General features: G+C 42.6%; 1 protein-coding gene across 2 annotated transcripts in view; it reads right to left on the bottom strand.

The window, feature by feature from the left end:
• Nxpe3 (neurexophilin and PC-esterase domain family member 3) overlaps positions 1 to 13,498 on the bottom strand; it is a 48,645-nt gene extending 35,147 nt beyond the window's left edge. The window contains exons 1-2 of one of the 2 annotated variants that reach the window (XM_028760258.1): positions 13,388 to 13,498; positions 7,300 to 7,525 (exon numbers count right to left, since the gene is read on the bottom strand). In XM_028760258.1, the coding sequence (XP_028616091.1) occupies positions 7,300 to 7,392 (93 nt within the window). In that variant the 5' untranslated portion in view covers positions 7,393 to 7,525; positions 13,388 to 13,498. The remainder of the gene's footprint in view (positions 1 to 7,299; positions 7,526 to 13,387) is intronic. The other variant, XM_028760259.1, reaches the window with a different exon arrangement.
• Between the last annotated feature and the right edge of the window lie 2,748 nt (positions 13,499 to 16,246).

The following is a 16,246-nucleotide window of genomic DNA, read 5'->3' as shown; positions in this document are numbered from 1 at the left end:
CTCTCCCTCTCCCTCTCCCTCTCCCTCTCCCTCTCCCTCTCCCTCTCTCTCTCTCTCTCCTGTGTTCCTTGCCCAGGAATCCTAAAAATCCTGCCTCTGTCTCCCTGTCCAGCCATTTGCCGCCAGCAACTTTATTTACCAAGCCAACTGGGGGCATGGATCCTCAGCATCTTACATGTAGACGTATGGATTCCCATGTGATTTTGGGGACTAAATCAACATAAGTAACATTAGACCCAATCCACAAAACAAAGGCAGAGACAGAGAGAGAGAGACAGAGAGAGAGACAGAGAGAGAGAGGAGAGAGAGAGACAGAGACAGAGAGAGGGGGGGGACTTCATACTCATTTTTAAAAACTCCACCAAGATGATGCTTCAGTTCTTAATATCTATGCAAGGGCTCCCACGTTCATAAAGGAAACATTACAGCTTAAATCACACAATGACCCTCACACATTGACAGTAGATTTCAATGGCTCACTCTCACCAAAGGAAAGGTCATCTAGAAAAAAATAAACAAAGAAATATTGGAGCTAACAGATGTGAGGAAGCAAATGGACCTAACAGATATCAACAGAATATTTCACCCAAATACAAAAGAGAATACCTTCTTCTCAGCACCTCACCAAACAGTCTCTAAAATTGACCACATACTCGGTCACAAAGCAAGTCTCAACAGATACAAAAAAATTAAATCACCCCCTGCATCCTATCAGCCCAATTTCAATGCAAGACTCCTCGAGACCTCAACCCCAGGATCTCTGGTGACTCATCTTTTCTTCTGCAATTTCTCTTCACCTCTATTTTCCTCTGTGTCTTTCTCTTATTCATCTGTTTTCCACAATGCGCTCAATGTGTAAAAGCCCACTCTGATGTTGTTTTCTTCCCCGGGACCCAGGTTACAGGCAAGAAGTATGGTGAACTTTTAATGAAGGCTGAAGCAATGGAGATGTTGACATTCTACCAGACGTTCTCTTATTATCCACTCAGTCTAAACTCCTTCCCATCTACTTTCCCCTTTATTTCCCAGGATTCCTCATTCTTGGCTTCCATTTGGGCTGCCTATCTTTAAGCTGTTCCTCTTCTCTTATATTTTTTCATGTTCTTCTGAATTTTTATTCTTGACTCTTAACCAGAGACTCCCTAGTAGGTTCTATCAGGTTCTTTTTTTAAGATTTATTTATTTAATGTATATGAGTACACTGTCTGTCTTCAGACACATGTGAAGAGGGCATCTGACCACATTACAGATGGTTGTGAGCCTCCATGTGGTTGCTCGGAATTGAACTCAGGACCTCTGGAAAAGCAGTCAGTGCTCTTAACACTGAGCCATCTCTCTAGCATATCTATTCAGGTTATTACTAGTTAGGAGTGCAGAAGGATCAACAGATTTTTTACTTACAATTCTTCCCTGTTTCAGGTTCCCAGTAAATAGCCTGAGGATATATTCATTTATCCTTATGAGTTTCTCTTATCTCCCTTCCATCATGAAAGAGAATTAAAAACTCTTTTTCGGGCAGTGGTGGTGCACGCCTTTAATCCCAGCACTTGGGAGGCAGGGGTAGGCGGATTTCTGAGTTCGAGGGCAGCCTGGTCTACAGAGTGAGTTCTAGGACTACTCAGAGAAACCCTGTCTCGAAAAAAAGAAAAAAAAGAAAAAAAAAGAAAGAAAGAAAGAAAGAAAGAGAGAGAGAGAGAGAGAGAGAGAGAGAGAGAAAGGCAGGCAGGAAGGGAGGAAGGAAGAAAGGAAGAAAACAAACTCTTTTTAAGGGTCTAGAGAGATCAATCAGAGATTAAAAGCACTGCCTGCTTTTTCAGAGGACCCAGATTTGATTCTCAGCACTCAAGTGGTGGCTCAAAACTCTAACTCCAGTTCCAGGGGATCACATACCTTCTTCTGGCCTCTCTGGGCACCATCCACACACATAGTACACAAACACACACATGCAGGCAAAACATCCATAAAAGCATAGAATAAAAATAAATCTAAAAATGTGTGTTTGTGTTAATGTGGTGTCTAATCTTGGTGGTCACCTTGACTACTGCTGGAATCAATTAAAACCCAGTGGGCTGAGTACATTTGTGAGGCATGTTCTTGACCAGATCATTTGAGGTGGGAAAACCCACCCCAAATGTAGAGCATTTAATGTCAGGAGACCCATGCTAAATGTGGGTCATGCTTTCTGGTAGCAGCCTACATAAAAGAACTTGGAACAAAGAAGCTTTTGATTTTTGCCTGCTTGATCTCAATCTCCTGCTGCTGAGACATTCCTTTGCTGGTATTGGAATGTGCTTCTTGAGGATTCCAATACTGACTGAAACCAGCTGAGACATCCAGTCTCATGAACTGAACAACTACTGACTGGGCTCTTGGCCTTTCTGTTGGGAGATAGCCATTGTTAGACTAGACAGATCACAGCCTACAAAACACTCTAATAAATCACCGTGTGTGTGTGTGTGTGTGTGTGTGTGTGTGTGTGTGTGTCTGTGTCTGTGTGTATGTGTGTGTGTGTGTGTGTGTGTGTGTGTGTGTATGGGTACATATTGCCACAGTGAGCATGTGGAAGTTGGAGGACAACTTGTAAAAGCCAGTTCTCTTCTTCCACATTATGATTGTGCAATCAGAGAACTAAACTCAGGCCATGCATATTATACATGTACATATTTACATATATAATATATACTCATTCATTCTATTAGTTCTGTTCCCCTAGGGAATCTTGACTACTACACTGTCCTTGGAAATAACATCCATCAATTGGATGTTAAATAACTATGCCACAGCTATGCAATGAAGCAAAATAGAAGCTGATGTCATAGAGCAGATGTGGTTGAGAAAGTGTTCTTGGAAAATAAAAATACAAAATAACATTTTAAAAAATTGCACTGGGCTGGAGAGATGGCTCAGCGGTTAAGAGCTCTGACTGCTCTTCAGAGGTCCTGAGTTCAATTCCCAGCAACCACATGGTGGCTCACAACCATCTGTAATGGGATCTGACGCACTCTTCTGGTGTGTGTCTAAACACAGCTACAGTATACTCAGATAAATAAAAATAAATAAATAACATTTTTTTAAAAAGTACACTACTGTCAAATTTTAGTAATAGAGAACTGGAATGAGGGAGGGCAACATAAGAACTCTACTTCCAGTAGATTATTTTTCTATAATTCTAAAACTATGTTAAAACTAAAGCTATTAAATATTTTAAAGGCTATATAGAATGTTTTTTCAAATCTACCAAAAGTGAACACATTTATCACCAACAAATCTCAGCCACAAGAAATGCCAAAGGTAGTCAAAAAAAAAAAAGAACCTGTTAAAAGACTGAAATACAGATCCACAAACAAGATGAATCCTACTAAAAACGAAAATCATTCTAAATACAACATACTAGGTGTGTATTATTCTTAAGGACAATGTTAAACCAAATTTTTAAACAATTGGAGGTATATAACATGCAGAGGTAAAGTGTGCATCAATAGCACAAAAATCACAGAGGAGAAATGAAAATCCACTGTGGCACGGTGTTTATTCTACATGAGGTGGAATACCATTTGACCACAGAGTGTGATTTTAAATATATATTGTAAGCCCTAAAACAATCAGTAAAATAACAGACTTAGTGCTAAGAAGCCCACAAAACAACAAAAATGGATTAAAATAGTTTCTCAATATGAAACAAAGCATAAAAAGGAAAAGAATAAGATGAATATGAACAACAAAATTGAATAATCATAATCCTCTCAAAAAACACATTAAATATAAAGAGTCTAAACATCCCAACTAAAAAGCAGAGGTTAATGGAGCATGGTGGTTTACACCTGTAATCCCAGCATTTGGGAGCCTGAGCCACAAATATTGTCAGGAGCTTGAAGCCATATTGGCTGTACAGTGAATGTCATCAAAGTTTGGACTGTAGAATGAGATTCTATTCAGGAATGGAAATTATGACCCATGCTACAACATAGATGAATCTTGAAGACCTTATGCTAACAGAAACAAACCAGTCACAAGATATCCTATGATTCCACTGTGTACAGCATCTAGGCTCATCAAATCCATAGAGGCAGAAAGCTGGTAATGACATGACAGAGGCTGAGGGGGAAGAAGGAATGAATAACTGTTCAACGGATCCACAATTTCAGTCTGGGAAGACAAAAATGAAGTTCCAGCGACAGACAGAGTAGCTGCACAATGTGAATGTGCTTCATCCCACTTTGACTGATTGGGGCCGGGGAGATGGCTCTTGCCACACAAAGTTGAGAACCTAAAATTGAATCCGTAGAACCCAAACGAAGCCAGATAAATAACAGGTGTCTGTAATCTCAGCAATCCTACAGTGAGATGGGAGGTGGAGACAAGAGATTCCTCGGAAGATCACAGACCAGCGAGGCTGGTGTACACAGTGAAGAACAACAAAGAGGCCCTGTCTCAAAGTGGAAGATGAGGACCTATCCAATACTGTCCTCTGACATCAGTATGCATGCTGTGGCAAACAGCATTCACACTCAACACACACACACACACACACACACACACACAGATTTATTAAGAATAAAAGGTGTTGTAAATTTCATTATGTTATCACCATACCTAGCTGTATACTTATAACTCAGATGGAAGGCACTGTCAAGACACTGCTGACACAGCCTTTTCTACAGCAAAACATGAGAACAGTGCAGGCAAACAAAAGGAATCAATTCCTAGACATTATGCTTTCATCTTAAACCCAATCACTTCGTGTACTTACCAAAAAAAACAAAACAAAACTAAAGGACTCTGTGTCCATTTCATAGTAAGAGTAGGTGTCCTGCTACACAACACAAAGCAATTTCCAGCTGAAGAAAGGAAAAAGCCTACGGCTTAGCCTCTAGAAATTCTTGTGCTGATAACCCGAATAAGCAACAAAATGCCTTGTTTAGTTAAGACTTGCATTGTAAAAAGCACCACAAGCAACAAAATAAAAGGCTTGCCATCTTTTCTGTAGAAACTGCTCCATAAATGTGATCGTGTGTGTCCAGCAGAGGAAGTCGGAAAGAGGGGGGATTCTTAGTGTCTCTCAGGCACTAGTGAGGGGATCAGGAAGACGTTCTCTGCCCGTCAGCCATACAGAGGTATTCAAAACAGACTTACCAACTTCTTCCCCTGCAACTGTCCTTCAGTCAGTGCTCAGGCCACATGGTCCCCCCCTTCGGGAAGCCAATCTTCCATACTCTAAAGCAGCCATAAAGTACCCAGTGTCCTTACTCCCCATGGAAAAAAGAAGGGTTTCTGATGATGTGGCTTTTGTCCTGATGCCCCCACCAATGCCACCCCAGTGTCAGGAGCAAGGGTGAGTTAGAGCAGTTCCCTGTGACCGAGGCCTTAGAAACCATGGCTTCACAGTATGGGGTGCAAAAGCTGGACTTAATATGGTCAAGCTAACCACAATGGGGTCTAATCAGGTCTGCCTGGAGCTAGTGGGAGGCAGCTTAGGTTGCAGCTAAGCGGGTGGGGGAAGGGGAGACGTCCCACGTCCTTTCTTTTCAGCACATTCACAAGCTCTACAGTCATTATTACTACATCATGCAAGTATGGTTAGTATTTATGATTCTTTTCTCTTTTTTTTGCTTTTATTGAAAACAGGCTGGGTGTTGGTTGTGCACACCTTTAACTCCAGTACTGGGGAGGCAGAACCAGTCCAATCTCTGTAAGTTCGAGGCCAGGCTAGTCTACATAGTGAGTTCCAGGACAGCCAAGGATACATCTTGTCTCAGGAAAACAAACAAACAAAAAACAGATGAAAACATTTTTTTTTTTTGCAAACAATATATTCTGATTAGTTTCCTGCCAAAGGCCATGCAGGAGGAACAGCAAAGGGCTTTAGAACTCATGGAACGGAACATGGCACAGCCAGGACAGGCATGCCTCAAATTAGCATGGAGTAAGGACAAGACTGAAGACTTTATGCTGTTAGAGTTTTGCTCTGCTTGCTGCCCTCACATCCCTCTTAATCTAAAAACTGTGTGAAAACTCTAAGGGGGCTTCCAGCCCTTCACTGGACAGCATCTCTGGCACTCGCAATGATAATATTAGACCTCTTTCAGGCATTGCTGCTGGAGCAGATTAACGACTCAGTCACCATCCTAAGAAAGAACGTAGACATGTAGATCGTCAGCAAGGACCACTTCCCTTAGAAAGCATTCAGAAAAATAAATTTGTTAGTGAAGCTAGGTTAAGATGTTTTTACTACTGGCTCTGATGTAGAAAATCTTAGGGAACAATTTGAAGTTCAGGAAAGAAGACTCTTAACAGTCCTTTAAACTAGGGAATTTTTAAGTTGGGAGAACAAGAACAGTGGCAGCACTGGGTGACGTGACTCTCACTGAGGCTGGACTGCTGATGATTGATTTCTCATACCCATTTTTGCCCTCAGCTTCCTGATACGATTTAATAAGAATTGCTAATGAGTACATATGCATTCTGAGGACTGAAAGTAGATATTACTGATTGTTTTCATATGAAAGTTTAGATTGATGATTCTTTTAAGATTCTTATAAGATTACTTTTAAAGATAAAATAATTAATAATAAAGATGATAAAATAATTAATCTTTTCTTCGTAACTTCAAATTGCTGCCTGTCAGTAAGAGAAACTGGCTGAGAAAACCACCTTGCTTCCTCACACTTTGTTAATCTGTAACAAGTTGCTTAGTTATGAATGTACATGGGTTCTTGGGAACAATTTGTTTTCTTTATCTGTACTCTGTAATGGTTTCTCATGGTTTCAACATACTGTTGTTTTATAGTCACTGAGTAAAAGAAAAATAGAATGTAATTATATTGTAATTCTATACTGCTTGAAAGATTTTGCTAGCATATGTAAGCTATGGAAGAAAAAATAAAGAGTGTGTTGGAGCTTGCTTCATTCATCAACTGTGAATGTATATGTGTATGTATATGCACATGTATATATGGGCATGTGTGAAATGCTTGGAGCCTGCTTCTTAGAACTTTGTTCCATTCATTCAGTGTGTGACTGTGTATGTGTCTGCCAGTATGTATGTATGTATGTATGTATGTATGTATGTATGTATGTATTTGTATGCATGGGGTTACGGGAGCCTGCTTTGTCTCATCTGCTCAGTGTGTGTGTGTGTGTGTGAGTGTGTGTGTGTAGACGTAGAAAAAAGTTCAGAGTTTTCCTCACTGGCCACAGGGAGTGACAGCCCCAATGAAACAAGTTTTGTCCCCTCAGCGAACAAATCTGCTGAGTATTCCTCTAATTGCTGACCACAAATCCCCAGATGTGAGCACTCACCTCCACCTGAGTGACATTGACGACCAACGCCACCACCATTAGCACCACAAACAGATAGCAGAAGACTCGTAGTTTGAAGAAATTGGTCCACATTGTCCGGCTGTGTCTTGATGACCCATGGCCGACACCATGGCACTCTCTCCTTCAAAGCGCCATATCTTTGCCTTGAGCTGTGGATGAGCATTTGGTTTAATTTGCTTCTACTCTGCCAGTCATCTTAAAAATTCTGTAGAGGAGAGAAAGCAACAATTCAAGAGGCATGTTTTCTACAATAAACAAAAGAAAGGAAATTCTCACCAATTGCAACAGATGAAGTCCATTTCTTTTCATTGGTTTTATCCAAGGTCCAGTCACAAAAACAGAGGAAAGGGCCTGGGAACAGTAATCTCTTATCTCCTGGGGACAGCAATATAGTATCTCTTGGGGACAGTAATATAGTATCTCCTGGGGACAGTAATATAGTATCTCTTGGGGACATTAATATAGTATCTCTTGGGGATAGTAATATAGTATCTCCTGGGGACAGTAATATAGTATCCCTAAATAATTGCTTCATTTTCCTTTTCCAATCCCAAGCTTCTATGCAGAGATGGTAATAGTTATAACTATGTATCTTAGAACTTTTAATAGAAAAAAAAAGTTTTCAAACTCAGACATTTCAAAATAAAAGTAAACATTAAATTTCTAGACTTTTTTTTTAATTGATCCTTTGTGAATTTTACATCATGCACCCCAATGATTTTATTTTCATTTTAAGCACATTGGTATTTTCCCATCATGTGAGGGCATCAGATCCCCTAGAACTGGAGTTACAGACAGTTGTGAGCTCCCATATGGGTGCTGGGAATTGAACCTGGGTTCTCTGGATGAGCAGCCAGTGATCTTAATCACTGAGCCATTTCTCCAGGCCCAAATTTCTAGAGTTTAACTAGGTAATATCATCTCACTTCCCTTATACCTTAAGTTATATAACATTTCCATATTTGTTATATATAAAGAGTGTTAGGAGGAGGCCTCGTGTTTTTATGAAGAGTTCTATCCAGAACACTGTGCAAAACACTCTGACCTATAGGAAAGCCAGATTACCAGCCCCCACAGCAAGCTATAAACCAGCCTTTGGTTTACAGTTCCCCCAACAGGTGGTCCCTGTTCTTCAGCAGTGACAAGACTTAGGAAGAAAGACACTCACCCCGAAGACGTGGAGGGTTGGGGGTGGGGAGAGACAGCTTGAAGATTTTGTAAGAGATCCTGATTCTTTTATCACAGATGTTTGTCGGCGAAGAACTAGAATCTCAGCAAATTCAAAATGTTCTCTCCAATTGCTGGTTTTACGTTGTTGTTCCTGCTGCTGTGTTTGGGGAGTGGGGTATTTCTACTCAGTAATGATTTCAATTATTTCCTCACTCTGATAATACCATTTTTATAACAGTTATGAGATTGCAGAAACTTCTCGTTTTATAGCAGGGAATAGATACCGCACATCTTATCTTTGTAGAAAAGTAGACAGAATAATACACAAGTTTTTCCAAAAAGAAAAGCCAAAAAACATTTGATCTGACCTCCTTCCTTCTAATATATATATGCCAATTCATTAGAAAATATAGTAATTTCTGTAGACAACCTTTTTTTTCTTGTATACTATGGGAATTCCTGGTTCAAGAATGGATTAGTTTTTAGTATTTAAAGTAAGGACATTTTATTACTTTCTGTAAAACAAAATTTAAAAATAATGCATGTATATGGCTTTAAACTCCAGATATGTAGGGACTGGAAGCATGTCAAGCAGTTTACTTAATTATCATACTTTTCTAGAGCCAGGCAGTGGTGGCGCACACCTTTAACCCCAGCACTTGGGAGGCAGAAGCAGGAGGATTTCTGAGTTTGAGGCCAGCCTGGTCTACAGATTGAGTTCCAGGACAGCTCAGGCTACACAGAGAAACCCTGTCTCAAAAACAAAAACAAAAAACAAAACAAAACAAAACAAAAACCCTTTTCTAGAAAATGTCTTAAAGCAAGAGTTCTCTTATCTATAATCATAGTCATATGTCATATTCTCTCTCTCTCCCTTTCCCCTTCCCCTCCCCCTGCCCCTCCCCCTCTTTCTCTTCTTCCTCCTCCCCTCACCCTCTTCCCATCCCCCCCATACATTTCCTTCCACCAAAGGACATGTAAAGAGGAAGTAACTATTTCTGTTTCCAAAAGGTATGCTCTGGGGTGAAGGTTCCTGTTAAGGGACATTTTGAATCACATTCCAGCTTGTGCTTGGCTTTTGCCGTCGCTCTCTGCAAATGAATTTCCCTGACACCTTAGTAAGCAAAGGACTCTTTAGTATGTCTACAGCTTAGGCTTGAGCGCTTCGGCATTGCTTGCTTTGATACGATTGTTAATGATTGTTAATGTTTGTAGCATTATTGGGAGGTCAGGCCTTGCTGGAGGAAGTGTGTCACTGTGGGAGTGGGCTTTGAGACCCTCCTCCTAGCCACATGGGAGTCAGCTTTCTCCTATCTCTCTTTGGATCAAGATATAGAACTGTCAGCTCCTCTGGCTCCATGTCTTCCTGGACTCTGCCATCCTACCCTGCCTTAATGATAATGGACTCTGAATCCGTAATCGAGCCCCAATAAAATGTTGTCCTTTATAAGAAAAGACTGTGTACAGCTCTTGACTGTGTACAGTCCTTAAAGAAGAATGTTGCCTTTACATAGACAAGACAGGGAGGGTTAAAGAGAGCATGAAAAAGGTCAGAGAAGGCCCTGAGAAAAGACAGAGAGAGAAAGAGAAAGATGAGAGCTGGTACGAGAAATTGGCTTTCATCCTCTCCATGGTTGTCAACCCTACTTCCTCCCATCTTGGGACCATTAATTAGGTTATTTTTGCTTATTTCTTTTGGTCCCTGGGCCTTAAATAGACTGACTAACTTTGTGAAACAACAGATAAATAATTTCGTTGCAAAACCTATTCAGATACATTATCATAAGTTAGCTATGGAGGACCACGAGACTCAAGATGAGGTTGTTACTGTATCCAGGGTGCTCCCAAAACCCATCTCCACCCAACCTAAAAGAGGGTACTTCTGCCCCTAGACCAGGCAGAGAGGGGCCACCCAGAACCCCCTCTGACAGGTGATCTGAATTCTTGCTTAGGCTGTGAGGCTAAGCATTGCAAGGGAATATAAATAAATGTTAAAAATATCTCTCTAGGTTCCCTAAGGGACAAGCCTGACTTCATAGGGGTTGATGTCAAAAGTATCCCCTCTCCAGGAAAAAGACATCAGGATGGATATGGCCCTCATGCCTCACTGGTCAACGACAGGGAAACCGGAGCCATTACAAGGTCCCCTTCAATTACTGCCTTCGCAAGATTAGAATCACCACAGCCCTTCTATACTTAAAGAAGGGAGGAGATGTCAGGGGCAGCCCTGCTTATATACTGAAGGCCTAAAATCAGCCATAGGCCTAACATCAGCAATAGGTCTGTCATACATGTATACTAACATCAAGTCTTGGGTCTCTGTGGAAAAACATTGAAACAGATGGCTATAAGCTATTGTAAACTGGCAGCTTTTGTGGAAATTTACCAGCCTGAGTAGTCACAGACCTTGTAAATAGGTAGCCTTTGTGGATAATACCAACTTAGATAAAGACACGTGAATCATAGGCAGAGTATAGTGACCTGTCCCTTGAACCTTCACCCAGCCGATACCCTGTTCTGAAAGATATCTGTACTCCCGCTGAACACCCACGCTCCAGTGTCATCCCCTTCCCCACGTCCTGCCTTTTTGTGTTTATAGCCCCTGTGTGAATAAGTAAAAATTATGATTTGATTTAAAAAAAAAAAAGAGTTGCCTCGGTGGTGGTGTCTCTTCACAGCAATAGAAACCCTTACTAAGACAATGTTCATGTATGCACTTTTTATCTTCAGTTCTTATATTGCACGGAAATGCAGACGAGTTGACATCATCTTCTGAGTTTAGAAGGGGCAGGCAATCCTGATTATCATTATCATCTACCATTCAAATTTTTTAATTATTTTTATAATTTACGTGTGTGTGTGTGTGTGTGTGTGTGTGTGTGTGAGTGTGCGCACATGTGGATGTCAGAGGACAACTAATAATAGTTAGTTCTTTCCTACCATGGGGGTCCTGGAAACTGAACTTAGAACACTGATCTTCAAGGCAAGAAGTTTTCCTTGCTGAGCCTCCTCTGACCCTCATCTGTTATTTTATTGGATATTTTCTACACCAGCTACTGTTACTGTTCTTTTCATTCCTCGGTTATTTTGACGTTACTCTGGAAAGCCTGATCAGATTTACTCTACTGTTTAGGAGGTGGATCGGAAAGAACTCCATTTTTACAACTCCAGTTTCTGCTGCCTCTAAACTGTTCCCTCACAGGCTACAGCTGAAAGTCGTTCCAGTCTGTGTGCCAGTGTTGATAAAAGCTTGTTTAAAGTATCTACTGCTCCAGTAGCCTTTGGCTGGAGATCAAACACAGGCTACTATAGACCTTAGTAAGAGACAAGGGTATACATTTAGAAACATTGTTTAGTGTAAGCCAAGGGATTGTTGCTACCTTGAAAAGGTAGGCTCTTCATTTATTAGAAATGATAATTCTGTAAAATTGGGCCAGTGAGGTGACTCAGCAGGTGAAGGTGCTTCCTGACAAGCCCGGCAGCCGGAGTATGATCCCCAGGAACCACAAAGTAGAATCACATTCCAGCTTGCGTTTGGCCTTTGCCTTTGCTCTCTGCAAATGAATTTTCTTTATATCTTAGTAAGTCAACACCTTTGCTGGTGCTGCTTGTAGTATGTCTACAGCTTAGGCACCCTTTGGCATTGCTTGCTTTGAAACCCTTGATATCCCTAGATAGTTACAGTATATGGTCAAGTAGAAGAACCTCTAAATAGAGTGGCCAGGGGGTATTACTTACTTCAGTTGGCAAGTGCTGGTGGCACTAAAATGAATTTTGAATTGTGCCTTGCCATGGTCTCTCAGGACAACAGATTCTGGAGCACTAGGGACAGCCATTCCCTTCTTCAGTGACCTATCCCTTCAGTTCCTTTCTCAATAACAGATCACAGCACTTTGTCAACCCAGAGGAAATTGTGAAGATAACAGACATGGAAAGAAGACGGTAAATCCAGTCAAAAGGGGGCAGAGCCCCACACTGCTGGGTTAAAGAATGGGGTGACCTCTCCTGAGAGGAATCAGACAGTCATGAGGGTCCGGGCATCTTGCCAGCTTCAAAGACACCCTAATACTCCAAATGACAAATAATGTCAATAGAAAGAGAGTGAAATCACCAGGGCAGTGTGATTCTTTATCTATTGGAAACATGGCAATAATCTTTTGTTGGTGAAAAGCAAGGGGGAAATTACAGTTTTTGCAAAATCCTGCCTCACAATGTCTCTTAGCACCACTGTCCTTCTGAACTTAAATCAAGCAGAGATAGAACACAAGCCAAGATCTCAACATCACACAAAGTACTGTCACACACTCGTTTCTCCCTACATGACTACTCTGACGCCTCCAAAACTGCAGCTCAGTAAGGCCTGAATAGTCCAAAGTATGACGAGACATGAAAAGAGGCAGCTGACGCCCTAGCAGCGATGAGACTGGCGATAGGGACTAAGCGGTGTCGCCAAGCTATCTGCACTGGGTGTGGGAAAAAGAAGAGAAGTATGGGGTGGGGGTGGGGGATACAGGGGCCTGGCTGCGCTCTCCGGTGCAGGTCACCTGAGGTGCTTGCTACCAGGCGCTGCAGAGCTGCATTAAGTGGAGAAACTGAAGATGAAGATGTTCAGGCTCGCCCTGCATCCTCTTTGCAGCGGCTCGGAACCTCCGGACCTTGGCAGCTGCAGCCCAGGGCTGAAGCTCTCTGCTTGTTGTCTTCGGTCCGGGCCTCTGCCCCTGGGCTCTCACATAATTGGGGACCGCAGCTCCCTACACCGGGCCGGGGACGTTAAGGACCCGGGGTCCGCGCGCAGAACACAGGGCTCTGCAGCTGCGGGGCGCACGAGGCACGCCGCACCCGGCGATCCCCGGACAGGCTCCGTCCCGCCCCGCGCACAGTCGCAGCTCGCACTCACCAGGTCTCCGGTCTCTCTGGTCGCTAGCCCTCCCACGGGATGTGGACGCTCCGATCAGTGGCCTCCGCTCCAAGCCGTTCTTTCCCCGCTTCCTGACCGCGCTACGGCGCCTCACCCCCGACCCCCGGCTACGATTGGTCCGACTACGGGCGGAGCGGGGCGGGGCAGGGATGTTGACTGACAGCCGCGCAAGCTGGGTGATGTGCCCAGCAGTGGCGAGCTAAAGGAGTTGGCACTGCCTGTGCTAACCTCCGCCCTAGGGAGCTTGTGTTCTGATGACTGTGTACCTCCGGAGATACTCTCTAGCCCGAGGGCTGGATCCTTTTGGAGACACAAATGCAGATGACCTTCGAACATCAGCGTTTCTCTGGAGCGCCCCTCAGCTGGTTCTCTGCCTGAGAACTAACTACAACGCTGACCCATCAGTGGCAAGTTACTGGTACCAGAGAAACACTGCTTGCCAAACGTGAGCATAGAGATAGCAGCTGTCTTGAAGCTTCTCTCTTTGAAGTTAGTCTCTTGGCAAAAGTGCCAGAATATTCTACCCAAACCACCCTCAATGCTGGATTATCCTAGATTGGACATTTTATGTCAAAAGCAGTTTGAGATGCTGAGGAGTCCCTAGAGGACAGAAGGGCCTGTGTGGGACGAAAGACGTTCCTGGTTTTGCTGTGTTTCTCGAAAGATCATAGAACACAGTGGGATTGGTCTTGTAATATGAGCAAAATACTGGAGGAAAAAAAAAGCCTGCCCTCAGACTTAGTCCCCAAGTTGAAAAAGAATCAGTATAAATTACAACTGTCTGTGGTGAGACAGCCACTAGGCAAGAATTGCCTCTTTTCATCTACAGATAAATTACTGTCCTGAAAAGGAGATACTTGCAGAATAGTCGACTGATTATATCTGCCAAGGCAGAGTAATTAGCCCTTAATAACTCTGCATCACTAGGTCTGTCAGATGATCCTAGGCCAAAAGGCTGAAGATCGGATGCTCCAATGTTTTGTAGTATAGGGACTGTCCAGGTGTTCAGTGGTCTCTATAAATTGGCTAAGTTTTAGAAGCTATGCTTTGTGCTTCTCATAATTTCAGTTAATTCAGTCATTCTGGATTTCTGATGGGGTTGAAGACTTATAGTCTCGTAGCCAATCCCGGCTATTTGCTTTTAGAGAAAAGATTTGAGAGGATGATTTTCAGCTGACATTCATTCTAAAGCCAAGAAAAAAGCCAGGTTCAGAACTAAGTCTTTTTTTTTTTTTTCACAAAATGCTTTATTCCTCTAATTGCTAGTTCTTATAAATAACTTTGGCAACATTAAAATAACTTTTATTTGGTGAAACAAGCAACCAACTTCACAGAGTAACAAAATAGTAATCTTGACAAATATTTAATACATGTGTAAACAAAACAAAGTGACATTGCTTTAAAAATAGATAGAGCTGTTGATATAAAACAGAAAGCTTCCAGAGACGCAGCTCACTCTACTTCTTTGAGTTAGAGGCACAAAAATGGACTTAAGCTAGCTCACTTCTAAGACAGCCAAAGCTCTTGCTAAGGATTTCTTCCTCAAGTTCTAGGAGTAGGAAACTTAGCTAGATTGCCGAGGGCAGAAAGCTGCAGGGAGAGGTAAGTTGCCTTCCAAGAGAAGAGGTAAATGGGCTTCAGGAGCAGGAGACATTTCTAGTCACTCTAAAAATCTTGATAAGCTTAAATAACCACAAGTGAGGTAGCAGCCATGCAGGCTTAGGGAAAGCACTGTGAGAGCAACCCATGCAGCCTCCACATCAGGAGGAAACAGGAATTGACTGAGGAATGGCAAAGTCAGTGGGTGACAACTGTGCAGTAGCTGGGGAGGTTGGTTTGGGCAGTGGCAGGGGACAGGAGAAGCAGGTAGGCAGGAGCCAGAGCCCTGGGCCTCCCTTAGCAGTAAACAACCATCTGTACTCCTTAGGAGCTGGAACAGAAAACTACAGCGACCAGGCTGGAGACACTCAACACAGGTCTAAGAGGGTTCTCGCTTTTATCATAAGCCTGCAGACTCATGCCATGAACAATAGATTTTCCACCAGAAAAAGTGGGGCAAATACACTTTCTACACCTGAAGGAAAGGTACTGGGTAAAGAGTGTGATGTGGCAAAAAAAAAAAAAAAAAATCACTGAAAAGGCCTATCAAAATAGTCAAGAGGCAGATCACAGTCAATCAATTATCAAGCACAGAGCAAACCATAGATACTCACAACCTCTTGTTTTCCTCAGTCTTAAGAGCCAGGGCAAGGCCTGGGCATAACCTCTTCCCATTTTTTTTTCATGGAATCTAGGGAAACTTCACTAAACTGAGGAAGGAAAAATGGAACATTGACATCCAAGGAACCTGTCCCCACTGCCTCCTTTGTTGTTAAGGGATAGGGTCTTGCTGTGTAATTTGGAACTCACTGAAGAGCCCAGGCTGACTCTCAACTCCAGATCTTCCTGCCCCAGCCTCCCAAGAGCTCTCATTACCAGTGTGCTACCACACCCAGCAAGATAAGGTACCTTTAAAGAAAGGAACAGGACACTCAAGAGTTTTGAGTCCAGTGTCTATTACCAGCGTGCACCCAGACTCCTTGAGGGATGAGCAGCAGCAGCTGGTCATCTGGGCTGGAGGTGGAGGGACAACAGAAGGACAACAGCCCAGGCTCAAGGACACAGCCCTGGAGATTTACAGAAAGGGCCAATGCTACTGAAGTTGTTGAAGACCAGTCCTCAGAGGATGCTCTACAGCAGAACTAAGTCTTTTAGTTAGGAGTGATGACAGAGGTTCTGGTTAGTCAACAAAATCTTGGACTGGGTATTAGGTCTATCTTGTACCTTACTGATACAAAT

The sequence above is a fragment of the Grammomys surdaster genome, unplaced genomic scaffold, assembly GCF_004785775.1.
Source record: "Grammomys surdaster isolate TR1022 unplaced genomic scaffold, NIH_TR_1.0 126398, whole genome shotgun sequence".
Taxonomy (NCBI): domain Eukaryota; kingdom Metazoa; phylum Chordata; class Mammalia; order Rodentia; family Muridae; genus Grammomys; species Grammomys surdaster.
Note: the sequence above shows the minus strand (reverse complement) of the source record. Positions and strands in the feature narration are given on the sequence as shown.